The 27,011-nt window shown below is 36.7% G+C and overlaps 3 protein-coding genes across 6 annotated transcripts; all 3 read left to right on the forward strand.

Moving 5' to 3' along the window:
• Positions 1 to 1,050: 1,050 nt before the first annotated feature.
• s100u (S100 calcium binding protein U) lies at positions 1,051 to 10,783 on the forward strand. 2 transcript variants are annotated; one of them, XM_026289750.1, is made up of 3 exons: positions 1,051 to 1,210; positions 6,716 to 6,848; positions 7,375 to 10,783. In XM_026289750.1, exons 2-3 carry the CDS (start codon positions 6,729 to 6,731, stop codon positions 7,744 to 7,746), a joined length of 492 nt encoding a protein of 163 aa, XP_026145535.1. In that variant the 5' UTR covers positions 1,051 to 1,210; positions 6,716 to 6,728; the 3' UTR covers positions 7,747 to 10,783. The 2 variants fall into 2 exon arrangements, with proteins under 2 accessions (XP_026145535.1, XP_026145536.1); XM_026289751.1 differs by lacking the exon at positions 1,051 to 1,210 and adding an exon at positions 2,609 to 2,670.
• Positions 10,784 to 10,964: 181 nt separating this feature from the next.
• Positions 10,965 to 15,668, forward strand: s100s (S100 calcium binding protein S). Of its 2 annotated transcripts, XM_026289752.1 has the most exons (4): positions 10,965 to 11,054; positions 13,051 to 13,106; positions 13,381 to 13,534; positions 14,739 to 15,668. In XM_026289752.1, exons 2-4 carry the CDS (start codon positions 13,084 to 13,086, stop codon positions 14,937 to 14,939), a joined length of 378 nt encoding a protein of 125 aa, XP_026145537.1. In that variant the 5' UTR covers positions 10,965 to 11,054; positions 13,051 to 13,083; the 3' UTR covers positions 14,940 to 15,668. The 2 variants fall into 2 exon arrangements, with proteins under 2 accessions (XP_026145537.1, XP_026145538.1); XM_026289753.1 differs by lacking the exon at positions 13,051 to 13,106 and having other exon boundaries at positions 10,972 to 11,054.
• A 6,138-nt stretch (positions 15,669 to 21,806) lies between these two features.
• Positions 21,807 to 26,915, forward strand: pygo2 (pygopus homolog 2 (Drosophila)). 2 transcript variants are annotated; one of them, XM_026289756.1, is made up of 3 exons: positions 21,807 to 22,647; positions 23,844 to 23,893; positions 24,107 to 26,915. In XM_026289756.1, exons 1-3 carry the CDS (start codon positions 22,602 to 22,604, stop codon positions 25,715 to 25,717), a joined length of 1,707 nt encoding a protein of 568 aa, XP_026145541.1. In that variant the 5' UTR covers positions 21,807 to 22,601; the 3' UTR covers positions 25,718 to 26,915. The 2 variants fall into 2 exon arrangements, with proteins under 2 accessions (XP_026145541.1, XP_026145542.1); XM_026289757.1 differs by having other exon boundaries at positions 21,807 to 21,893.
• Positions 26,916 to 27,011: the final 96 nt, after the last annotated feature.

The raw sequence follows: 27,011 nt of genomic DNA on the forward strand, positions 1-27,011 counted from the left end.
GCCTTGCTTACAGGTGTGTCTTGGAGCATGGGAGTTGGTCTCTTTTGGATAATAAAGGAGATTTAGATCTTGTATGCAAATACATTAAACCGGAAGAACATTCAGAAGAATTTTGAATTGCCTGAAGAACATTAGTTGTCGATGTTAAATCACCTGAAAAGATGCATTGAGATTTTCATTTTAAACCATCATGCTGGTTTGATGAGGTGGCAGCAGGGGTCTGAGAGTTTAAACCTTGCTGAACCGCTCACAGTTCCTGTCTCAAAAAAAAAAGGGTTTCAACAAAAACAAAAATATATTTAAGATCAAGTCATTGGTCAACTTTGTAACATAATCAGAGCTGTGAGGCATGACCATAGTCTACACAAAGTGACAACAGTCAATACAAGCCACTTTACATAGGCGGTGCCTCTTGAAAACACAGATAATCATAGTACTGCCTAGGCTTTGGGTTATGATTCATTAGCCTATACATCTCCCCTGAGGCCAGTCTGAAGATTTATCTAAATGCATTCCTATTAGCAACAATTCTGACGATATTAGTTCCTGGGGCATTAAATAAATAAAGCACAGTCTCAACATTGCGTTCATTGCATACCAGTGTCAGAATTGTACTTTTTTTTTTTTTTCTGAGGGGCTATTATTATTTGCCTCCTGGAATTAATTTTCAGAATTATTTTCTAACCATAGATAAATATGACTAAATAAATAATTGGTCGCCTCTATCTCTTTCCCATTATTGAAGATTTGTGTGTTGGGTGGCGTGCAAACATTGTGAAGGTAAGGGTTAAAGTTTTCGTACTTCCCAGTAAAGGCCCATACTAAACTCACCGTCCACTACAATGATTCCCAGTGGGTTTTCTCTGGTGTGAAACTACTAGAAATCAAACTGTTGATTTTCACAGCAGTAGAAAACATTAAAAATAACGTATTTTTAATCATATCAAAACGCAAACGTCCTGTTTAAAGTAGCCAAATAAGTTCGTCCCCTAGTTCCCCTCCTCCAGGTACACGCCCTTTCATTTGTCAGAGTCAGGGGCAAAAAAACGTTAACGAAAAAAAAAAAAAATCACGGAAGCGACTCGGCAGCGGTTCGAGTCTGACAAGTTTTTTTCTTCTTCTTCTTTTGAGGTAGGGAAGAAAGGGGAAAGGAAAAAGTAGGTTTAACTGCAGCTACTGCGAACTCAATCCGTGCTGTCCCCATTTTAGGGTAAGTGCTCTAAAATGCGTTTGTTACACCTTGTAGGCCTATTTAAACACAAAACTTTGTAGTTTTTAACATGTAAGAGTTTTCAGAGAGTGTCAACGCCACGTTTTAGGAACACCCTTCGACCTCCCAGAGGAATCTGAAAACTGCTCTCGCTTTCGCACAGTTAATGCGTCTTTTTTATGAATATACAGAACTGTATACTGGTAAATATAAAGTAACTAATGTGGTTTGACGCGTTGTTAATGGGGACGTTTTACTAAGAGAGCAAGCGGGAACAATTGCAGTGTCGTTGATGGAAAACCTATGTGGGTGATTCTGTTGAATAGCATTGACATTTTAAATGTATCTTAAATTAAATATAATCTTTTAAGATTACTGTGTTGACGTTATTTTAAATATTAAAAAATGTCAAATATATTTTTTTTTTTGCTATAAATAAAAAACACATAATAGAATAAAATGATTAATTTATATTATTTTTATTTCATATATATATATATATATATATATATATATATATATATTCATAATTTAAAATTAAGTGTAGATGCTTGTACAAAATTTTGAGTCTCCTGTGCCAACAGCAAATCAAGTCCAAGTCAGTAGCTATACTTGCTAGAAAAAAAAGCGTTCAACAAAAAGGTTGTTTTATCCACGCGTGTTTTCAGGGTGAAGAAATAAGAACTACCTCGAGATTGTTCCCCACGAGTTTTTATGCACTGGCAAAGTTGTTCCTGTGTGAATTTTTAATGGCGCACGCGAGCGGCTGGTATGCGATAGAGCGCGCGCGTATCATGTTCGCCAGTTTGGAAACGCAAACCTTTCAATCTCTTTTGCGCATTGGAGAGAAACGGTAAGGCGCACGCTGACAAACTACATATGTCTCTGTCCCCTTTTCCTTTTTCTGAGCTTGTTTGCACGGATTTATTTATTCATTTCGCCAATGAACAGAACAAGGTCATGTCTGTTTTGAAGAGTCATTCAAGTAATGGAAGATCCCTCTTCATTACTTATTATTAACCCATCCACGTGCTGTCTGTCTGAGGGAGTTTTGGGTTAAAGCTCGAGACTGTCTAGAGTAGCAAGCGTGGAATTGCCAGGTCAGGGGCCAAAGATGTCAATAATTCATATGACTTAATGACTGGCTCTGGATAGGGTTGAGACCCAGGGTTGAAAGAGCCAACCAGATCAATGAACGATGGTGCCTATAGTCACTAGAAATATGATTGTGGAGACAAGGTGTGTAAGACTTGGGACAACGACACAGCACTGACATCAGCAGAGCAGCGGCCCTTTGATCTAGGGCGCATGTAGACATAGTTTGTACTGTGGATAAGGGCTGACTATCTGGATTGTACAGTAGGGGCTGTGTCTCAAACCTATATGGTGCCGCCTACATGGATGTTCCCTTTCATTTAGGATGTTACTTTCTGTGTACACAGGTGCTGATGCAGTAAACTGTGAGTCTATAAGCCTTAAATAAATCTTTTTATGATAATGCTGTCTAGGTTGGCAGCTTAAGCTTTTACTTGTATCATGTATATTTTGAAACTAGGCCAATCTTTTTATGACTTGTTTCAAGCATCTTTATTAGCTTGAAATATTATTTGTTTAGGCTACACCAACAAAATTAAATTTTAAGTCAAATCAGTGACCTAAAGTTTTTTTTTTTTACATGGTTTACATTTTATCTTTGGTTAAAGTATGTGAGAACCCGATTTTTTATGTTTAAAAATTAATATTTTGCATGTTTTTTTTTCTTTATAGTATTAGATGCTTTTGAAGCTTTTTAAAATTGGTTTCAAACAGCAGTCGTTCTAGTTAAAACCATATTCAGGCATATATGTACAGCATTTTGGGGAATCCTAAAAACAAAGGTTCTTTAAACTCATCTACGGTTCCATCATATCATCCATGGAAACTTTGCATTCAGAAGGTTCTTCATAATGGAAAAAGGTTTTTCAGCTGATTTAAATGTTTTTCATGCTAAGAAAAACAATTGTTCACTTAAAGATTCTTAGAAGATGATTCTATGGCATCGCTGCAAAACCCCTTAATTTCTGATGCCCCAAAATGAGGTCTAGATAGAAAGGCAGTCTGCTAGATTTTGAGACACAGTCATTGTTTTACCCGAATGAAGATGTTGCGAGTACGTAGCGTTCATATTCAGCGGCTTATAGTAAGCATAATATAGCTTATTGCTGCATTGTGACCTGTGTGCAAAGGAAGTAGAAAACTATTTCCTGCACCATTCCACCTGACGTGTAAAAGACTCCTTCTAACTTTCAAGCACCCTATGAAACCAGAAACTTTAATATGCGTACTGCGTCATCTCTGTATCTCCTTCTCTCTCTCATTAAATTAGGCTAATGGTCATGTTTCTTAATTGCTTCTACCTGTCGATGTGGTTATTACTGCTGATAAGAGGAAACTCGGTGTATTTACGTCAGCTAATATAGCGGCATCAGAAACCATCTCGGATGACAAACACACCTACACAGATTTTGACCAGCGATAACAGCTTAAAGGGCTTTTTTGCTGACCGCTGGATGTCACTCTTTTTTTGTACGTTCTTGTTTGTACAGCTATGCAAATTATAAGGTTCCAGTCCTCCTCTAACTAGCAAGCCGTAAATTTCTGGTTAAGTTTGAATGACTTTTGTAAAGAGCAATGATTGGAATTCAAAGGATGACTAACCCGCAGAGTTGTGTCTCTGTCTGTTGTTCAAGATTTTATCAATGAAATGTACCTTTTGTTGAATGCAATCTACATCTGGTTCCTCGAATCCATTCTGCTGTTATATAACTGGATCATTTTATATGTTTGGCTTTTTTTTAGGTAGTTAAATACCTACCTATTTTGTAGAGTATTTATTAATATTTTGAATTAGCTTTTATTTTTATATTTTCAGTTTTAATAAACATTTTATATTTTTATTTCTAGAAATATTTTAATTTGACTTTTACAAACATATTTATTTGATTTAGTTTTTTTTTTTAGTTTTTTCAGCAAATAATCTTAATGTAAATAAATCTTAATGTAGTATTTAGAATGATATTGAATTAGGTTTCATTTATTATATTTTCATTTTCACTGTAATTGTATTTGAATTTTAGTATTTTTAAGTTTTAGTATCAAGCTATTTTTTTATCAGATTGATTTTGGTCATTTGACTACCTTAACCTTAATTTATTTATTTAATTCTTAAGTTTTTAAAGTTTTTTTTTTTTTTAAATCAAATATGTAATAATATAGTATTTATTAATTATTGCAGTTTGGTTAATATTTATTTTAATATTTACTGTTTTCATTTTAGTTTTCTTTAAAGAAAAAAATCTAAATTGGTTTGAAGTAATATTACTGCTTACATTTATTTGTTAGTTGTCAAGAAATGTTTAAAAAAACTTTTAAATATATACTTTTTATTATATTTCAGCTTCATTTGAAAAATAGATGTTTAATAGTTTTAGTTATCAGTAAAAACCCTGCTATTGATGTCTTGATGACACTGCGTTTTTGGAAATTATCCATTTTTTCTCCAAATCTAATCGCCTCATCTTCATGCCGAACATAGCTGAGTGATGACCTTTCGCACCTCATCAAAAAAATCTTGAGTAATGCCATTCATTAAGGAGGCAAGGTGACTGGCTATTGGCATTTCCTTTGAAACTTTGACCAATCAGTAAAAAATTGTGTAGTGGAATGCAAAAGAGGGTGAACGTGTGCCTGCATTGGTGAAATCTTATACGTCACAAAGGAGAAGCAATGCTGGTCAAGAAAGAAAAGGGAAAGCAGGACTGAATTCTTTACATTGAAAGAAGTGTGAAGAGCAAGAGGGACAAACTAGCCTACAGAACTAAAAAAAAGAGTGAGTGAGGAAAGAAGGGATGTTTGAGCTGTTGGTAATCCCTTGAGAAACATGAAGCTGCTGTGTGGTTTGGTCATCAGTAGATCAGATGACCTATCAAAGATCAGGACAGCCACTGGGGACTTGCCTCTTTCTTCTCCCTTGCCTTATCTTCAATTGACTGTCAGTTCTAACCCCCAAGATTTCCATTCTCCACACCCTAGTAGACTTTCAGCTACTGTACACTTAGCAAATGGACTTAGTAGAGTGTAGGACCTAACATTATAAAGAAATGTCACCAAGCTTCTAATCATCCCACTTCATCTTAGGGTTAGGGTTAAAGTATTAAACTTAAATCAGACTTTAGATTTTCACCCTAGCAAATGAAAAACCAAATGAAAGGGATTTATTTATTCATGCAGTGACTGATTGCCATTTAGATTACACTGTAATCAATTCTTTAAATTCAAGGTAGTTGTGATTGCCAGAATTTAACATAAAAAAAAAAATAGATTAGATTTGAATTTCCTTGTTTTACCCCGGTCTTAGTTCCTGTTTTCCATATTTGGTCATTTTTCCTGTTCCTGTCCTCAGTTCCATTAGTTCCAGGTGTTCCCCATTTAGTTAATTTGGTTCCAGTCGTGTCCCATCAGTGTCTGTTTATTTAAAGTTTTCTTAGTTGGTAGTTCTTTGTCTGCTGTTGAATGCCTGAAGGTTAAATATTGTAGATGTTGTTTAGTGCCTGTATAAGACCGTTACTGATTCAACTCTATGTTTCTGAAAAATTCTCCAGCTTCTACTCACTCCTTCCTGAGTGTGATGTGACACATACAACCTTAAAGTACAAAACTGATGGCCAGTTAACGGTTATTCACTGCAAATTATATGTTCTTTTTCACTTCCAAAAATGCTATGTTACTGTAAAATAAGCTACATGTAATGTCCATCATATATAGTAGGGTAAGATACTGTTAACCATTTAATGGGTATTTTTACCAGTTTTTTTTTTTTTTTTTTTACAATGTTCTATTGTCAAAGCTCATTTACTTTTACTCTATAAAACCAAATATTTTCATAACCGTCAATTGTACAATCCCGTTTAAAAGTTTTGGCTCAGTAAGATTTTATTTTTAAAAGAAATGCATATTTTCGTTCAGCAGTGAATAAAAGTATTAGCCAAGGACATTTATAATGTTTTGTAAGCACCAAACCAACATATTATGATTTCAAAATGATCATGTAACACTGAAGACCGGAGTAAAGACTGCTACAAAAAATAAGCCTTGCCATCCCAAGATTAAATTACTTTTAGAAATAAATAAATTTTACATTTTAATTATATTTGCTTTATTTTGATAAAATACCACGCCTTGGTGAGCGTAAGAGATTTCTTTCAAAAAGAAAAAAATCCTACTGACAGTTTGAATGCTAGTGTAAATTTGAGAAAATATATTTTCCATGATGTTTTATTATAATGTTGTGATGCCTTGATACCTGTAGCCTTTGAAATAATTTCGGCTTTATCTATCATTTATTTCAACTAAAAAGTGTAGAATTTTAGTATTGGTAATTTATCATCCATCAGCTGTAATTTTAATATCCGTGCAACCCAAATGTCAGTTGGATAGTAAATGTTCCTTTTTTTCATCTTCTTGTAGAGCGAAAGCAAAGATGGAGGCAGCAATTAAAACCGTGGTGAGTGTGTTCCTGAAGTCATCCAAGGGCAAGGAAAACCTCGGAGGGAAGGAGTTCCAGAGCCTCGTGAAGAGCCAGCTAAAAAACATTCTGACGGTTAGAAGCTGCCTTTTGTTAAATCTAGCAACACTTTATTTGATATTCATTCATCATTCAGTTACCATATTCGTCAGAGATCTTTCATGCACTCATTTTTTCCATGGCTACCGGATAGCCCTGGTCTATTTCTTTTTCGAGTAGTTCCTTATTATCTGGACTTTGATGAGCGGAGCAAAAACCACAAACTTGTGTCCAAATAGTCATTTACCATGAAGAATGCTGCTGTGTTATTTGCTCCGGTGCCACATTAAATTACAGAGGAAAACTTTTAGTGGTGCTCGTTCATCTCACAATGTTTGGGCTGCTGACATGAATGATAACTAAAATCGTGCAGTTTCTTGTGGAGAAGTGCGTAATTAATGTTCAAAACTATACTTTTGCCTGGCAGACCATACGCCATTGCTATAGATCTATATATTTAAACAGCTAATAAAAAAAACATGTTAAAACACCTTGATATTGTGATGGCAGGTTATTTATGAGCAAAAACCACTGATTAACATGTGAGGAACTTTGTGTTTAGGGCACAGAGGACAATGAGGCTGTAAAAAACATGCGTCAACAGCTTGACAACAATGAGGATGGGAAGGTCAGCTTCCAGGAGTATATGAATCTGATTGGCTATCTGGCGCAGTCTGTCAGCGAACAGCGTTCTTTGGAAAAAGAAACGCAACCAGAGAGTTCAACCCAGGAGACGCAGGCCGAGGCGGCAGCCAATGCACAGGCAGAGCCCCCGAAAGCAGAGCCACAGGCGGCAAAGGAGGTGGAGAAAGAAGACAAGCCAGTGACCGAGAAGGCAGCGGCCAAAGAGCAGAAGCCAGAGGGAGAGAAAAAAACCGATGAGGAACAGAAAGGGGCGAAAGTTGAAGAGAATAAAACAGAGGAAGCATCGTAGGAGCTCGAGGAAGTGGAGATTGTCGCATCTCAAATGCTTCTGTTTGTTTTGTTCATTTCCATTATTGTGATATTTTAATACATAGGCTGTATATGGAACCTGGCCAATACACTACACATTTTTTTACTACAAAGAGCCTTAAGCCCTCTCATTAGTTTTTTTTTTGTTGTTGTTTTTTTTTTACAATGGCTAGGACACATTTCTCAATACTTTTCAAAACTCTTCACACTGTTCTCAACTTTCAGCTTGGCACTTCCTTCAATTTTACATCCAAAATGCACTAAAAAAACAACAAAACACTAGTTAAGGTTGTGGCCCAACAAACACGCTTTTAGGGCTTTTCACACATTAATATGAATCATTCTGTAAGCGTTCTTATTTGCGGTGACCGACCTGTTGACACGACGGCTATGGCATAGGCATCCTCGTATTGCAGACTGTACATTATCTTAATGGACTTTTCAGCAGACTATAAAAGTAAAAATAAAACCGTTACTTCTTAACTCCGATTTACGGGTTTTCTGTCACCATTTGACAGTTTCCCATCAAACGTTGAAACGACATGTAATCATACTGTATGCATATAACGCACGTCATTTCCAGAGCACAATAATACGATGCACGCAATCACTAATACAGTCTCGTTTCACACTGTACAGGTAACATGGTCCCTGTTAACATTACAGTATAACATAAGTTTTATAGATGAATAAAATGAAAGACTTAACACCCATTTAGGTGTTTAGCTAGGCTTTGTTATTGTTTTGATAGTATCTCATTTTTTAGATTTGGCATATATTTAAATTTACAGCAATATTACTCCAGAAGTGTAGCAAATTGCTGTCTTTCTGTTTTGTGTTATATCAAGGTTTGAACTCAAGTGAAAAAGTTTTTTTAAAAGTATGTAAATGTGTAAATTGACCTTTAGGTTAATTGAATTTTGGTGGTGGTTGTGTTTGCGTGAGAAAATAGTTAATGTAATGTGAGAGCTGTTTAGTCATTAAATGCATTTTGTGCCAAAGCAGTGGAAAATGATCTGCAATTTCGTCTGCGGTTATTTACAATGTGAAGAGACCTGTTGAGAAATGGGTCCTAGCAATTGTAAAAAAAAAAACTATAATACTTATTTCTGTTTGTATGCACATCAATTCATACCTGTGATTTATTATGTACTAATAGTGTTTGAGAAATTGGCAATAGCCGCAAATGTGACAAATGGCCAAAGAGGTGCAATAACTAATCACTATGTCCTTTTGTTTGAGCCAGATTTGTTGTAAGGGTACTGCAACCACTGTGTCCCCTCCAATATCTCTACAAAACATCAATGAATGAAGAACAGACATCATTTTTATAGCATAAATGTGGAAAAAGACATAATTTTTAAGTGTCCATTATGTTTACTTTTTGTTTGTGCCACCTCTTAAGGACAGGGTTACTTAATCGACTCCGGTGCTAGTCGTAAATGTACTATGTATTTTCCAGTGTTGCAGAAGCATGAAAAGAGCAAAATTTTCACCTCTTTTGTTTAAAGAAATGCCAACCTGCAGGAATTTAACATACTGCATGACCATTTAAATGTGGGACTTGCATTTGTGGCGCACATGAGAACGCAATGCAGTCCACATACTTTGTTGTTCACATTTCTGGGCCTTGTTTGCATGAGAATAAACACTTTTGCTTTTATATTACGCAGTTTTATTGCATATACTTGGACCTAACTCTCTCTGACACTCTCCATTAGCTGGTCTTTCTTTTAGACTTTCACATGCTGTCCATCTTAGAGCTTCGTCTCCAGAGCTGGAATATCAGATGCTTAGTGTGCTTATGATAGCTGACACTTAATAATTAAATGCCTTTGGGACGGAATCCACACCAGGGGACCCTTGTGGCCCCTTAGGAGCCCCAAGTCATCCCACAGTATCAAGTCACTATAAAGCAGTTAGGCCCTTTACATTCACATGAATTCATTCCCTTAAACTCTATTTTAACTATATTTGCCTGCATATATTTAGGTGTATTTTTTTTTTTTTACTTTCATTGTGTGTGGAGTGTTTTAATAGCTTTGTTCAATTGTAAAATGTCTCTTAAAGACCACATTTACAGCAGGACTGACCAGTTTCACTTATATTTTGTTCTTTTAAACACATTTGGTCACAACTAGTGCATGTTAGCATTTCTTTAATGCATATAGATAGATTAGATAGATTTTTTTACTAATTATCAATTATTCAATGAATTTTGATATAGCAGCTATGGTAAATATGTAAATTGTTCCTGTTTGTCACGAAATGTCTATGAAAGCCATAACACACAAGAAGAAGAGACAAGGTACTTTCACCAATTAGCCATTATCTAGCAGCTTACATAATACATTATACATGCTACATTATACAGATATATATTGCCTACATCAGTGTGAAATCCTACACTACTTAAAAAGTGCTTGTTTGTTCATGCTGTCATGTATATCCTGGACATCTAAAACCTCTGTTTACTTTGGTAAACAGCCGTGTCTGGCTGTCTAGACCCCACTATATTAGCATTATAGCATCATCAGACATCATCACATTTGGCTGACATTCTTTGACCACATGATGTTTGTATAAGCCTACTGTTGTTTTGATATATATTCGACAAGCAGTGACTTTCAAACTGGATGTTAATTAAGTTTTGACAGTCAAAAATGGAAGTAGTTAGCAGCTCTGTACTCACTACATTAGCATTACAGTGTCATCACCTCTTAAGTTTGGCAAACACTCATGTTTTAACCACATGTGGAAAATGGTATTGATGCCTATTAGAAAAGCCACTAGCATGAACATGTTGCTGTTGACTTTCAAGCTTGATGTTAAGCTAAATGGTAGAAGTTAACAGCTTTTCTTAGGTAACATAAACCTCTATCTTTTAAATGAATGCACTAGCATTTCAAGTGTAGCTCAATTTAACCAACTGACCACATACACAGCCTTCATTTTCTATGCTGTACAGTTGACCATCTCCATCTACTCTGCAATAAAGGACTGTAATGCAAACTCCACTGGCCTGTAGAGTCTTCTTGTGTAGAGTCAACTGACATGATGGGGTCAAATGGCCTTTATATTGGCAGGTGAACTAAAGGAGGAGAGTACGGGAGGGGTGCCGAAACCGAAGATGCGGGAGATGCTCTTGAGAAAGGAGGGGGTAGAGTGAGTGATATTTAAACCCCAGAGGTTCTCTTTCTCTCCTCATCTGTTCCTCAGCTCTCCGGCTGTTTACCACTATATCCTGTGCTTCATTACAGACAAAGGAAGCTCTCCATAGGCATTCAGGTAAGACAGACAACTTAGACGAGAGAAAGGACTCCTTTCTCTCCAAGCAGAAAGCTGATGAATGCTCTTCTGGATTGGATTATCTACTGATGTCTTTATTTGAATATCTGTCCATAGGTTAGTGCTACCATTACTTTTGTGAAGTTCTCCTGGGATATGGATGTAACTTACATGAATGTGTATAGCGTTCAATGTTAAAATTGTCAAATTGAAACATATGTATATAATCTATATTTCACACATACTTTTAAACCTTCACATGTACATAACGGGTGAATTAAGATAAACTGGGACACAATTTGCCATTGTGATTTTATATATATATATATATACATAATTGTTTAATTGTTATTTATTTAAATTAAATACATTAAATTACATTTATGCATTTAGCAGACGCTTTTATCCAAAGCGACTTACAGTGCATTCAGGCTATACATTTTTACCTATCATTATTATTTATTTATTCCTAGGTGTAGTCTTGGACCAGGACCAAGCTGAATACATGTAAATTGTCCCAATTTTACCTGTATTCACCAAATTACACTCCTATCCTAAATATATGGTTTTGTCTGTGATTTTCATTAATGTAAATGTATTTTTTGGGTCTGTTATTGAATGAGATTTAGATTTGAAAGAATTTTTGTGTAAATAAATTAATCTCTTCTTCTTTACATGTCAAAGAACGGTCAGTTTCCTTAGTGTCACTGGGTCACTTGGTGTTCGATTTCCATTCTCATCTTAGTTGCCATCGCGTCACAGTGTCCATTCTATACCGTTATGATACTGCTAATGAGATTGTGCTTCTGTTTTCTCATGCCGTACAAAAAATGTGCCATAATTTCACGTTTCATCTTAATTTTTCAAATTGTCTTGCATTTAAATAGTTCATTGCTGTTCTTCTATCTTCTGCTGCCTTATAGCCACTTTGTCTTAAAATGATTCCAGTTTAACTTTTTTAATGCCTTTTTTGGGGCATTAAACCATTCTGACCTTTCTAGTTAGTGTCCATTTCATGCAGAATGGTTTTTAGTACCTGAGAGCTGTTGTCCCCGTTTTTTGTTTCAAATCCTCATGTCACTATTTGAGCTTCCTAATTAGGCACTCTCTTAGGTTAACTAATTAGTTAAATTAGATGGTGTAGTACTTCAAATAAACAGCTGAGCACAGAGGCCTCATTAGAGTAACCCTGTCCAAAGTTGCAATTCAATTACATTGCTAATTATAGTACAGCAATGTAGGGAAAGGGCAACAAACATTAATTTATTAATTGGTCTTATTTCATTATTTTTAAATTTCTAATTGATTAAAGGAGTAATTCCCATAATTGATTAATACTGTCTTATACTCCAGCTGTTTTCCTTTTTGCTTCATTTTGCAATATTCATGATTATACGGTCTACAGGACTGTTTTTTCCCACTAAATTTAGGCCTATGTCCTCAAAATTAACTAATGGAGTTACTTTATGTGTGTATTGTGTGTGTGTGTGTGTCTTCATGAGAGCCTCGGATTACTTGGACGAAGGTTCCCTTGGGAACTTGCCCGCAGTTTTATCTTCAATTTGACAGTTTTATGTTTCACTTGTGGTTTCCATTTGAGAGATGCGGCCCATGTTACATGAGCAACAGATGATTTAATTGTTCACATACAACTAATGAGCATTCGAAGAAAACACAGAGTTGTGTAACGCTAACAGTTTATATAATCAAGCACTGAGTGAGAATGAGTTTATAATTCCATCTAAATGTCTCTCATGAAGTGCCAAACCTGTTGTTTCACAATACTTAGAGGTTTAACATTACCTCTTTGTGAAACCTTGACATCAAAATGAACTATGTTATGTTGGTTAACCCAATTACAGCTATAAAAACACTGAAGCAAATCGTTCAGCCTTCCATCAATGCTTCTTTTCATGGCCAAATTCTGTTCATGCTCCAGTCTTTCTCATCTTCTGTTGTGCCTCATCAATGACTGTGTCTGTTTCTACATGCGCAGTAGCTTGCTGAACCCAGAGAGAGAAGATCCAGGATGCCACGCTCAAAGTGTGATATGTAAGAATGTTGCTTTTGAGTGACAAACCCCTAATCAGAATTTTCCTCTAAAATCAAATCAACCCCTCAAATCGTAAGGATATTATCTCGAACAAATGATTGAGAGAACATTTCACATTTTTTTTCACCCATAGTCTAAAACGTGTTTGTGCCAGAATTAATTGAGCTTAAAGCTCCGCCCATGCTAGTCATGTGACCATACATGCAGCAGGGTCTAGCGAGGGGCGCGCCAAGTTGTTGTATCTAACCTTTGACCTTTTTAACCACCTTACAGCATGTCCAAAGAGCCAAGCTCCAACTTGGAAAGCGCCATGCAGATGCTCATCAAAACCTTTCATAAGTATTCCGGGAAGGAAGGCGATAAATACACGCTCAGCCGAGGAGAACTAAGGGAACTTCTGACGGAGGAGCTGGGAAATTATCTTGGGGTGAGAGAAAAAAAAAAGCATATGCAAATTTACAAAAAAAAAAAAAAAGATATTTATACTGAAAGGTTATTGTCTCTCAAAAGAAAGAGTCGACTCTGAATCATTGAAACGAGTAATTTTTAAAACGAATCCCAAGCTGTTTCATGTTGACGTCAACACGAAATATTAGCATATTGCCCGCCCACTTGTTTGTCTTTTTGCGTTGGCCTGAATGAAAACGCAAATTTACTCTTTTACCACTAAGTTGCTGCTTTTGGAGCGAAAAAAAAATTGCGGTTTCCAGGTAATGCTGTACACAAAGCAGCACTGCGTTCACAAACACTGCTTTATCAGGTATTATGGGCAGGATGTAATGAAAATTAGACCTAAAAATCATTTGGGAGTCATTGAGCAAGTAAGGTAAAAAGAAATGCATATTATAAGATAATGAACGTGTTTGACCTTGCATGTGTGTCAACCTGTTGCTGGGGACTCCCAAAACCAAAATATGACATTTCATAATCCATAATAAGTGCACTTTAAATAAAAAAAGTTACAAAAATGTCAATTTTGATAAGGGTTTACAGATTCAGTGACCCTGTAATTATGTCTCCTGCAAATATCTTGTATGTGGATGCAGTCTCTGGCATTTTCTTCTGAAATGAACACACACGTTCCCTTTCATTAACATTCCCATCATTCTGCAAGCTACTCACTCACTATTGACTTTACTTTTATGCATACATTCTTAAAAATAAAGGTTCCAAAATTGGGTTTTCACAAAAATGCCACAGAAAATCATTTTTGGGTTCCTCAAATAACTTTTTTTCTTAGCGAAAAGGATATTTTAATGATCTTTTCCACTATGAACCTTACACTTTTAAAAATCAAGGTTCCAAAATTAGGTTTTACCAAAATACCATAAAAGAACCATTTTTGATTTCCCAAAGAACCTTTCAGTGAACAGTTCTTAAAAGAACTATTTGAAGAACATTTGGTGGAATGGAAAGGTTCCATGGATGTTAAAGATTCTTCATGGAATCATTGATACCAATAAACCTTTATTTTAAAGACTGTGTAGAACCATTTTCCACTGTGAAGAACCTTTAGGGCAGTAGAAAGGTTCCATGGATGCTTAGAGGATCTTCATGGAGTTTAAATGTATTTTATTACATATTGATACACAGTTTTAACTCTCCATCTTTAAATGTTTGTCTTCACGCAGAATGCTCAAGATAAAGATGCAGTGGAACGAGTGATGAATGACCTGGATTCCAATAATGATGGTGAAGTGGACTTCACAGAGTTCATTATCCTCATGGGTGCGCTGACCGTGGCCTGCAACGACTTCTTTCTGGACAGCCCGCCGCCCAAAAAGCCAGAGAGCAAGGGCGATGCAGCCACAACAGAGGAAAAGAAAGAGTAATGAGCACATGCTACTAGAACAGAGAGAGAAAACAGAGCAAAGTATTAGTAGTTTGCATGGTTGATACACAAGAGAGTGTGTTTCATACATTTCTTTTATCAGGACCGATAAACCCGACTTTTCTCTTCTTTTATAATTCAACCCAAGCTGTTTATACTTTCAAAGTAAAACTGACAAACCCTGAAGGCAAAGACTTTTCCCCAGTTTAATGCCAGGAGCTGGTTTGTCTAACACTGAATGTTTTTTGTTTAATGAGAAGGTCTTAAGTAACGTCTTTCAGGATGGGTGCCTTCTGTTTTATATGAGTGCAGACATTATATACAGATATATGTAGTGTTTTTGAAAGAGCAGCAAAGTGTATTTTGAGTGCAGTAAGTGGCTACTAAATGAATGTCAAAGCCTGTATTGATAAAAAGTGGTGAGTTATAGACAGTTATGAATGCTCATTTTTAATAATTCTTAACTTTGACTTGAAAACAGATGATAAAGTATTTATATTTATATCTTTCATAATGATGTAATTATAAATACCTTTATTGTTGACAGCAGACAACATTACGTCTACTTCCCGGTTACCATTCATTCTGAACAGTGTTCATAATCTATAATAATTCAGTGTTGAAGATGTGAACCCGGTTTGTCTCTTTCTGTGCATCTATTTTTTAGCCTATATTTTTATTATCAGTATGTATCTTCTTAATTATAATAAACATGCAATTGACCTCCATACGTTGTCTGACAGTTATTGTTCTGTAAATGCAATTTGTTTTTAGTATATTGAACATTTATCATGTTTAAAAATGGTTTTCTTTTATGATTAGTTGTCTCTCTGATTAGTATAAAAAGTTTAGTTTACTACACCAAGGATTTTTTTATTTATTTAGATTTTAGATATCAATTAAATATTAAATAGGACTACTGTCCTTTCTCTTTACTTTCACATATTCCAAATTTGATTGATAATGTTATGTCATCCTGCTTTTAAAATCTGTCCTAGAGTAATCAACTTAATTGTGATTATTTTAATACGGATGCATATAGTTTTGTGAACACTTTATTATAAATATTAAAATTATATAATCTATTAAAAACTAATATTTTTAAATAAATAGATATTTTAAGTGAATCTAACAAACAAAATAAATATTTCCAAGATAATTATTTTGACATTTGGTTTTGTGCAATGACAATACAGAAGTTATAATAACATAATTGTATTTTTTTTAATACTTATTTAATTTTTGGTTGTCTTCACAGTTAATAGTTTTCTCACACAGAAAATCAAAAAGTATGAAAGCACCTGAACCAAAGTTATTATTTTTAGGTAAAAATAAAAGCATAAAAATGTCATTCCTTGAAATAAAATAAACCTTAACAGAAATACTATAAAACACTTTTGCAATGTATATACAAACACACACATATATATACATTAAAAAATCCAAAAGTAAAATCACATTCAAATATTTCCAAAAACGCTAATAATACATTATATAAATTGTAATAAAAATAACATTGCTGTGAACAAGAATTCTGAAACCTAAAACAAATTTGAGATTTTGGGTCCTTTTTGAGCAGAATTGTTCTAAAGTCAGCTGCTTTCACCCCAGACATGTAGTAGACAAAACTTTGTTAAACTATGACTAAACTGTCTGATATTACTGTAAATGCATAACAATATTTCCGCTATTGTGTAAATACTACAAAAGGTGCTTGCTGGAGCACATCCTGGACTTGTTGCTAATTTCCAGCTCAACCTGTCTGACCTGCTCTACTAGCCATGTTTTCCCAGACCTGTAAAGAAGAAACAATAAGCAGCCACAAAATAGAAAGAGCATTAAAATGTCTGCTGAAACCTGCATTCATATTTCCAGAAGCACATTTGTGTTCAGCTCAGAGCTAATTACTTCAGGCCAGACAGTCATGTTGAATCAATTATGAATGGAATGTTTAATTTCAGTGATATAAGCATTTACTGGTTCGTGTTACATAGAAACTGATCACATGCTGCTGTATTCATTATGCTCCAGCCAAAAAAAATATTTAAAACATTGGATCAGACATAGGGTGTTTTCTACAGGAATGCATTGTGACAAAGGTTACACTACATAACCTCATGTCATTCACTGAGATGTACATGACACAAACCTGCACATGCAATGGCACTGAAATCATCAGCAGAAAGGCTGCCACAAACCTGTGGTTGTTTTATGCGGGTTGCATCAGCTGAAGCATGTCATGCATGTAAACAATGCAGAAATATTTGACATATTTTCTCTTCATCATTGTTGCAGTGCAGTTTGTATTTATTTTCTGACCTAATACTAACCTAAACTTTGCATTAATAAAAACATATATTTTATACACACAACTTGACGAAAGTCTCTTACGTTCTACAAGCATTTATTTGATCGAAAACACATAACAACAGTACTGTTTAATAATATTATGATTTTAAGTAACTGGTTTCTATTGAAATATAATCCAAAAAGAATAATTTCTTATTATTATCACTACTGAAAACAGTTGTTCTGCTTATATTCAATAGGAAGAAAAAATATGTTTTTTGTGGAAACTTAAATCCCAGCCTGTGACTTGGATCAGAAAACCAGTCATAAGGAGCAGTTTTATGAAACTGAGATTTAAACATCATCTGAAAGCTAAATGAATGAAAGTTTTGGATTTGTTAGAATAGAACAATATTTGTCCAAAATACAACTATTTAAATATCTGGAATCTGAGGGTGCAAAGAGAAAAGTGCCTATATAATTGTCAAAATTAAGTCCTTAGCAATGCATATTACTGATCATAAATTAAGTTTTGATACTACGATCTATGAGTCGCTTTTATTAAAACTATATAAAATTGAGGAGTACAAGCAGTTATCATGATGAGACAATAATGTGTGAATTATCCAGGACAGTATAAGCCAATAAAGGAAGAACACTAAGGATAGAAAAAGCATTAAAATGTTTTTCTTTATTAATTCTATCTTATAAATGTTTCCTTTATCGCCAAATTATCCATGCATATACAAATCCTACTTTCACACAAACAATTAGATAAAATAAAACATGTATGAACCAAATCTAGAGGATTTTGTCTTCATATCTGTCCTGCTCCAGACTACAGACAGTGTTCGGGACAGTGACTGTGTGTTGGCCAGCTCTGATGTGACGGTGTCACCTGACCAGGTCCGGCTGGTAACTGTAGTTCTGCATGTCACCGTTATCTGGCCAGGCTGTCTGGACCAACCCTGACAGACACCTCCGCTTACCTCACGCGCTGAACGTCTCCACCACAGTCTCCAGCTCTGCTTGTGATCCCTCCGAGGATGATCTGTGCTCATGATAACAACAACGACAACAGTGTCCATTTCAGTGTTCATACATGCAGACAAACACGTACTTCCTACAAACTACAGTGGAGGCGCACACAAGGAGCTGTTCAACACAGGAACACAGGAATGCATTTGTAAAACTGTGTTTGACATTCTAGGGCAAATGTTACACTGACAAACGTGAGAGTTTGAGCAGGTTCAGAGAGCCACAGATGATAACGCAATAGATAACAAACACCAGTATCTATACTGTGACCTACATTTCCTCATACTTTTTGATACTGGATAGTAGTGCACAGTGTAAAAAGCCACTAACACTATGTTTTACTATGTAAAAAATAAATAAATAAATAAATAAATAAATAAATAAATAAATAAATAAATAAATAAATATATATATATATATATATATATATATATATATATATAGACAGCACATAAATATAATTTTTAGTACTATACATCTTTTATGTTTAATTAATACTTTTTATATAGCAAGGATGCATTCAATTAATCAAAAGTCAAACAGTAAATTGATTTAAAAATTATTTTAAATAAACCATTTTAACTTTCTATTCATGGAAAATAAAATGATGCACAGATTCCACAAATAATAGTTATGTTATTTTAAACTGTATTAATAATATTTCCGCAATATTACAGTTTTTGCTGTATATTTTATCGACTAAATTATAATTTCAAAAATATTTAAAACATCTAACCCCAAACTTTTGAACAGTGGTGTATACAAACTGAACGTTATAATGTTCCCACAACCAAAATGTCATTTGGAAAATGTTTCCACATACTGTACATTTGTTGTCTGGTGGTTTTTCTGGTTGAACACTGCAGTTTGAGGTTGAAGTAAACTATAGTTGTTCTCACCCTTACAAAGTTTTGAACACATGGTCTCTATTGTAATTGACTTGATTCCTCTCACTTGCTTTAATTCCTATGTTTGCAGTGTAATTTCTCATTTGAATCACATTTATAAGCCAGCTGTTGAGCTACATTTGCAAACTATTACAATCAGACTAACAGTCTAATTGCAACCAGCTAAATATCATTCTGCGAAATGTTCCCTTGCCTATAAAGTTTTGACTTTTAAACTGAACTTTTTCTTAATAATATCACACTTACAGGATACCATATTTTTAACCATTTGACTATAGGCCAAAATGTTTAGTATAGTTAATCAACTATGAAACCAAAGTGTTTTTTAAGGCCTGTTTGTTTCTGGGGAGAGAAATGATTTACACGTTTGCATGAGTTTGGTGTATCTTTAACAGCTGGTTTGTCTGTCTATCTTTATATGCTCGTGGAGGACGGCTCTGGTCTTACATTGGATCATAGCAGGTGACACCAGAGACCGCTTATCTTTCTCTGCTATCATGATGATGAAGTAAGAAAGGTAAAAAGAGAGGGATCTCAGCGTACCCACTCAAAGGAAAGGGGAGGGCTGGTGTCAATTCAAGCCTTTTCCTGCACGTTAAGTGTCTTTAACACCGGTGAAACGATACTGAGGCAACACTTTGCCCGTTTTTAGCAGCGTGATTCACTTCGGCTATTCGACCCTAAACCCCGAGGGCCACACAGCCTCGTGTTCATCTGATCTCCAAACAGTCATTAACCCCGTCGCCTCTGTCACCCCTTCACCTAACCTTCACTGTGAACCTAACCTGGTCCTGGATTAACAATTCATCTGGATTTAAGACAATGCAAAAGGTAACTCAAACCTGACACTAAAATGAACGCTAATGGGTCTTGAGGAGGGCCTGAGAATGCAGAAATCATTCACGAGGAGCGCTTGGGTAAAGACATATCAATGCAATGATTCATAACTAATGACCAAGAGTGGATCGGGGCAAGATGAAGGTGTGTCCGTGCACCTTTGGAACTGGACAGTCATTTTGCATTGTGTGTAAATAAATATTTTAACTGAAATATAAATTGTATATATATATATATATATACATTTCTTTTCATATAGATGCCAAGGCAACATTTCTCATGTTTCTCAACTTAATTTAGGCCAACTAAAATAACTAAAACTACATAAAAATTAATAAACCCTTTCCACCTAATTTTTCCCGTAAAAGCTTTCAGTGTCATCCACTTTCAGCTATTGCTGGCTGATAAAAAAATCAATGATGATTGAATGAAGATGATTCCATATTGTATTTATAGGAGCATTTAAAATGTAAATGCAAGAAGCAAATAAACAAGATGGATGGATGGATGGATGGATGGATGGATGGATGGATGGATGGATAGATAGATAGATAGATAGATAGATAGATAGATAGATAGATAGATAGATAGATAGATAGATAGATAGATAGAGATGTATTTGGAAAATGTAATTTGGATGAGTAGGAAAATTCCTGTGAATTTATACACTTAAATCCAGTTACTTTTAGTTTACACTACATGCACAGTTCATATATAATATTACATTATATTGTATTACAAAGGGGTGTACCTACCTCATTGGCCTATGCAGTTTTTAGGGCAGTGTGAAAGTATTATCAAGTCATTCAAATCAGGAATAGTTTCATACAATTACAGTAAATTAAGTAACAATAATAGCTGTGAACTTAAGAGCTGCCATGATTGCCCTGTTACTGAACTGATTGTATAAATAACACATTGGGGCCTATATTATTTGCAGGGTTGGTTCTTTGTATGACCAATAGATGCCGCCAGACACTAACTTTTAGTCAGATGGGAACCGTTATGGGAGTCTCATGTCTTTTTTTACGTGAAGAAACCAAGATTTTGTGTGACCTATTAACTCAATAATAAGAAGGCAGCATAAGTCAGTGGTGTAATAAAGTTTAGCTGTCTCCTTAGATCCAAAGCAGGGAAAGTTATGTAAAGCTAATTGCCTTGTTCTAAACACAGTTTTGCTTTTAGTTTCGGCTAAAGTTGTCTACAAAACTGCTTTAGTCACAGAAAGTATTGTTGTTTACAGGTATTTTACATTTAGAACAAGATAAGTTATTTAGGTAAATGAGAGAGGAATTGGGAAAAAATCACGTTAAATCAAGCTGATTCCATGAAACGGCAGTCTTAAAACTACAAATCCACTCATGCAGCTGAATTCAGACACGCCTATAACTAAATCGGCGGTAAACGTTTTATTTTTATAAAACAGTCAAAACATTCCCTCCAAAACAATATACACAAGACCATATATAAATTATAACTGTACCTATTTACAACAATGCCCATAGCAGTGAAGTGACTGCAAAATGCACAACACAAAATTCCTCCCTGCATCATTCGCAAAAGTGGTCTGATCTCGATCAGTCCACATGTTCGATAAACGGGGGGCGACCATAAAAAATATTAAGCAGTTACAGAAACAGAGTCAGGCATTTATCAGGATTACATCACTTAAATGTCACTAATATTATTTTAAATACAAAACAATATATAATACCACTATAAACATAAACATTTAGTCAAACTCGCTTATGTGTTTTAACCCGACCACCCCTATTTTCCACACATGCCCTGCTCGAGTCGACTCCGGCTGTCCCTCTTTGTCCGGCAACGAGCAGGCCGTAATTAACATGGCCAATTTCGCGTTTGGGGATAAATATTAAATCGTAAGTCTATTTGACATTGATTGTTTGTCATATGCGGATTGACATCCATGTCTTGATGCAGCAGTCAGGTGTACATGAATGAGCTGTGTGAGCAACGTTTACCGTGTTACCTTGCTTGCTGATTGCTAAACGGCTAACGTTAACAGTAGCTAGAACGCGAATTCAAATCACGTTTGAATTAAATTCAAACGCTTAACGCGTCATTTACAGTCGCACTGTACATTCGAATCGAACGCAATTTAAAATGCGGGGAAGAGCTCGGTTTGCTTGCATCTGAATGACATTTTGACGGCCGTCCAGGTAGAAACACATCTGTATGTGATCACATTGCAGGCAGGCAGATGTGTATTCACATTCAGTCTATCCCAGTCACTTCTCATCACGGCTGGTTTGCGTGCTTGCAAAGATATTTTGGTTAATAACTCAACATTTTTAGACGTATCTGCGATGCTCATCCAGTGTTATTTGGGGTTGCATGTGTGTAAACGTGTAGAAAATGACAAGTCTGACTCAAATCATTAATACATGCTTCAGACATGTTGCCGGTAGGTGCCTGATCTCATTGGCCCATCGATACAGTTAAAATTACGCATTTCACGCGCGATTCCTGGGGCTACGGGGTGATACTCGTTGGACCCGAGGAGGTTTTCAAATAAACTAATTTCTGTAAATGAACGGTGTCATGGCACCGCACCGACAGTCATTTTAATGGCGGGACAGCAGGCGGGACAGAGTCAAGGAAAACGAGGCAAAGGTAGGAAACTGTCAATCAGCGCATCTCTGTGTCCGAGCGGGAATCCACACAGTTCTGGCTGCAAATCTCCCTTTTCCCTGTCCGCACATGCCTGAATGTACGGTGGCCTTGTTTTCGTGGGGATCTGTCTTTGGGTAGCTTCATGTCAACTTCGCATCACTTGTCTATTCACGCGTGTTCGTTTGGGGTTAGTTTTATTTTATTTTATTTACACGCATTGCATTCAACTCTTTTTCCAAGGTGTTATCTGTCCTAAAACAACACTCTTACTTGGGATCAGTGTTTGGGATTGCTAAAGGGTTGCACAAAAAGTTCATCAGCTTGTCTTCAGAGATAGACAGATATGATAGATTGCCTTTAACTAAATGTCTGATAAACTATAGGCATTTTTGAAATATCCTTTTACTGTTGCTTTTTTAACAATTAAAATTTTATTTTACAATTAATATTTTATATGAATTTAAACAAAATTGTTCTTATAAAATTTATGCATTTTTTGTCCATATTTTTCAGATTTTTACTATTTTTGGATGCTTAGCTGTATATATATATGTGTGTGTATGTATGTATATGTGTGTATATATATATATATATATATATATATATATATATATATATATATATATTAGTATAATAATAATTGTTGTCATTATTTAAAAAAGTGACACTGTGAATACTTACTGTAGTTAGGTGCTAGATTTTATAGACAAATATTGGTGTATATCTATATAAATATTGGCTAAACTGATTATCTGTCTATCTCTAGTCTTCAGTTTCTTGTCATGATGTTTAATAACATGGAATACACTTTGATAATCCAGGTTTTATGGGGATTTGTTTTATTTGATTTGGTTCTCAAGAAATACATGTATTTATTGGAGGTACTGATATTTGTGGTTGTTCTATCAACACCTATGTTTAACATAATAGTCAGTTACCAAATCTATTTGTTACCAGCGCTCTGGTTTATCTCTTCAAATGCCAGTCATGTTCACAGTTGATGCTATTAGTGTTACACAATGGGCATGTAAATGAGCAATTCCACTGAATACCTCCTGGCAAATTACAGTGAAAAATGATCTTGTGCACATTTTTGCATCTAAGAAAGTTTTATATGAATGTGCTTTTGGTCTAACTGCTAATTTCTCCCACCCTATTCTTGTTCATTTTCTCCCTATCCATTTCTGCTTTCATAGGTTCCCAGATGAAGAGCCCAGAGAAAAAGAAGAGGAAGTCCAACACTCAGGTTAGTCTTTGAATCTCTTTATGCTTTATTGTATATTTAGCCTAACTTTGTTGAAATATTTGCAAAGGTATTCTTATTCCAGTGAACTTGGTACCCTCTTTAATCTAAATGTAAAAAATAATTGCAATTAATGACAAATTCAGTGCATTAACATTAGAAACGAAGCAATTCAGCATTACCAACTTATTTCTCACCCTTTGTGTCTCCTGCTAGGGGGCAGCATTCTCCCACCTCTCTGAGTTTGCACCCCCTCCTACTCCGATGGTTGATCACCTGGTGGCCTCTAACCCTTTCGATGATGACTTTGGTCCGCCATCACGATCTGGTGGAGGGGGGGGTCCAGGTGGTGCCTCATTTCTGCCCAGTCCAGGGGTTGGTGGAGGTGGCTATGGTGGACCCGGTCGAATGGGAGGAGGTATGGGATTCATGGGTGGACCTGGAGGCGGACAGCCTGGCCGACGACCCCCTTTCGGTCCGCCAACACCAAATACTGGACCACACCACCCACTTGGATTTGGGGGCATGCCAGGCTTTGGAGGTGGTGGAGGCGGAGGAGGTGGTGGAGGTGGATTTCCATCAGGAGGCCCATCCCAGTATAACATGCCACCCAATTTCAGCCCACCAATGCACCCTGGGCAAGGCTTCAATCCAATGTTGTCTCCTGGAGGAATGGGTGGTGGTCCAGGAGGTGGAGGAGGTCCACCTCATCCAAGGTTTGGGATGCCTCAGCAACAGCCTCCACATGGACAAGGTAGCCATCCCTTCAACAGCCCACCCTTACCTGGTGGCCCTGGCCCTCGTGGGCCTCCACACGGCCCCATGAACCCTATGGGGAGTATGGGAGGAGGAATGAACATGATGGGAATGGGTGGGGGAGGTGGTGGTAATATGGTGGGTGGACATCCAGGTATGCCTCCACAAGGACAGTTCCCTCCTCCACAAGATGGCCCGTACCCTGGATCAAGTCCTCCTGTTGGTGAAGAGGGAAAGAACTTTGGTGGTCCAGGTGGTGGTCCACCTGTTCCCTCTCAACAGCAACCACCTAACCTTAACCCCTCCGGTCCTCCATCCAACAATGCCACCCCTGGCCCATCCCCAGCCCCTGGACCCCCACAGCCTGGAGGTGGTTTCCCAGGTCATCCAGATGTCCAACAACCCAACCCCAACACTCCAGGACAAGCCCAGTCGGCTCCTCAACCCCCCAATCCCAACTCATCCCCAACTGGCCCCCATAACGGTCCCCAGCCTCAACAGGCACCAACCAACCAGCATCCTCCACCCAACTCCACTGGTGGCCCTGGCCCCAACACCCCATCTAACCAACAACCAACGCCACCAAACTCCGCTCCAGGTTCAGCGCCCTACAATCAGCAGAACAATGCTCCTGGTGGTTCAATGCCAAACCAGCCACCCAACTCCAACCAGAACAACCTAAACAACAGCAGTGGTGGCAACACCCCAGGTAGCAACCCCAATCCTCCATCCAACTCCACGCCCAACACCCAATCCCCGCTTCCCAGTGGGCCAGCTCCACCCTCTGCTGGCCCGGGCTCCGGTCCCCCAAAGCTTGGTGGAGGCATGGTGTTCCCTTGTGGCCTCTGTATGTCAGAAGTGCATGATGACCAAGAGGCAATCTTGTGCGAGGCCTCCTGCCAACGATGGTTCCATAGAGACTGCACAGGTCTAACTGAGCCAGCATATGGGCTGCTAACCAGGGAGAGCGCCGCAGTGTGGGCATGCGACTTCTGCCTCAAGACAAAGGAGATACAAGCTGTTTATGTGCGACAGGGACTGGGACAGCTGGTGGCTGCAAATGATGGCTGAAGGAGAGAAGAAGAGGGATCGAGGAAGAGGGATGTTTGATTTATTTCTTGGAGCTTTATGTCTTGTGCTTCATGGTGAGAAAGTGAAATGGAAGTGAAGAATTAATCCACCAGAGGAGAGTGAGACATGCAGATGAAAACTGAACTTCTTAATCTGATGTTGGCTCTTGCATTTATTTCTTCACAGACCTCATAAGCACTTTTAGGGCCCATGTCTCTGATTAAAAAGCATTGTAACAGATGTTGGAAATGTTTGTATATAGAACATCATGACATTTTCAAAATTCAGCTGTTTTTGCACTCATAGGTCTTCTTATCACCTTGGTGACAAATTTGGAGAAGCAGATAGATTTTGGCCACAGTAAAAAGCAAAATTCAATATGTTTGTACAAGAATTTATCCTTTTGTGTGATTATACCCAAGATAAGCCTCCAAAGAGCTGTCCCATCTTTTCTTTTTTTTTTCTAAAATCCACCTTGTTGATCTGCAAAGCACTGACGCCAACTTGCTACCTCAAAATTTTTGACATGTCTGGCTAAGAATGCTTTGATTAAGTCAAGAGTGTATAGTCACCACACAACCTCTCCTCTCCTCTCAGTGATCTCCATTTCAGTATCCAAAGGAAAATGGCAGCGTCCTGAAAAAGGCATACGAGACATGTAGATAATCAACATTTCACTGTGTCTTTGAATACATGAGCGATCTTACAGAAATTGGAGTCCTGCGATTCATTATTAATAAAACTCCAGATTGATTCTCTTCATGTACAGCTACTCACTGTCCTTGACACAAAGTGGACAATGTAAGATGATGGCATAGCCGATAGTGGAAATCCATAACCATATCAGTGTATGTATGTAGTCTTTGGATTGCATGTGAACCAATGCAGTACTTCGTCAGAACTGTTTTAATTGTTACTTCTACTGTTCCGATTAGGCCTCATCCTGGGCTTTGAAGTAGACCAAATAACACAATGAAATCAAATGTTGTCGCAGAGTAAGATGTTTGCAGTTTCTCTCTTTTTTTTATTTCTGCATTTCTGCCTTTTTCTAATTTGTTACTTTTTATGTACCTGTGTGTATGCTGTTCAATGTGCTTGCTCTGGTGCCCTCCATTCGCCAGCATTGTGCAGTAATATGGGGGGAGTTCTGGCCTCTGGCTCTGTACTTAAAGTAAATTGAATTGTTTTTTTACAAGTATTTTTTGTGACTTTTTATTATTGTATTAAATATAGGTAAAAAAAAAAACTAAGGCATGTAATTAAAGAGAACATATATATATATATATATATATGT

This window comes from Carassius auratus, chromosome 19, assembly GCF_003368295.1.
Source record: "Carassius auratus strain Wakin chromosome 19, ASM336829v1, whole genome shotgun sequence".
Classification (NCBI taxonomy): Eukaryota; Metazoa; Chordata; class Actinopteri; order Cypriniformes; family Cyprinidae; genus Carassius; species Carassius auratus.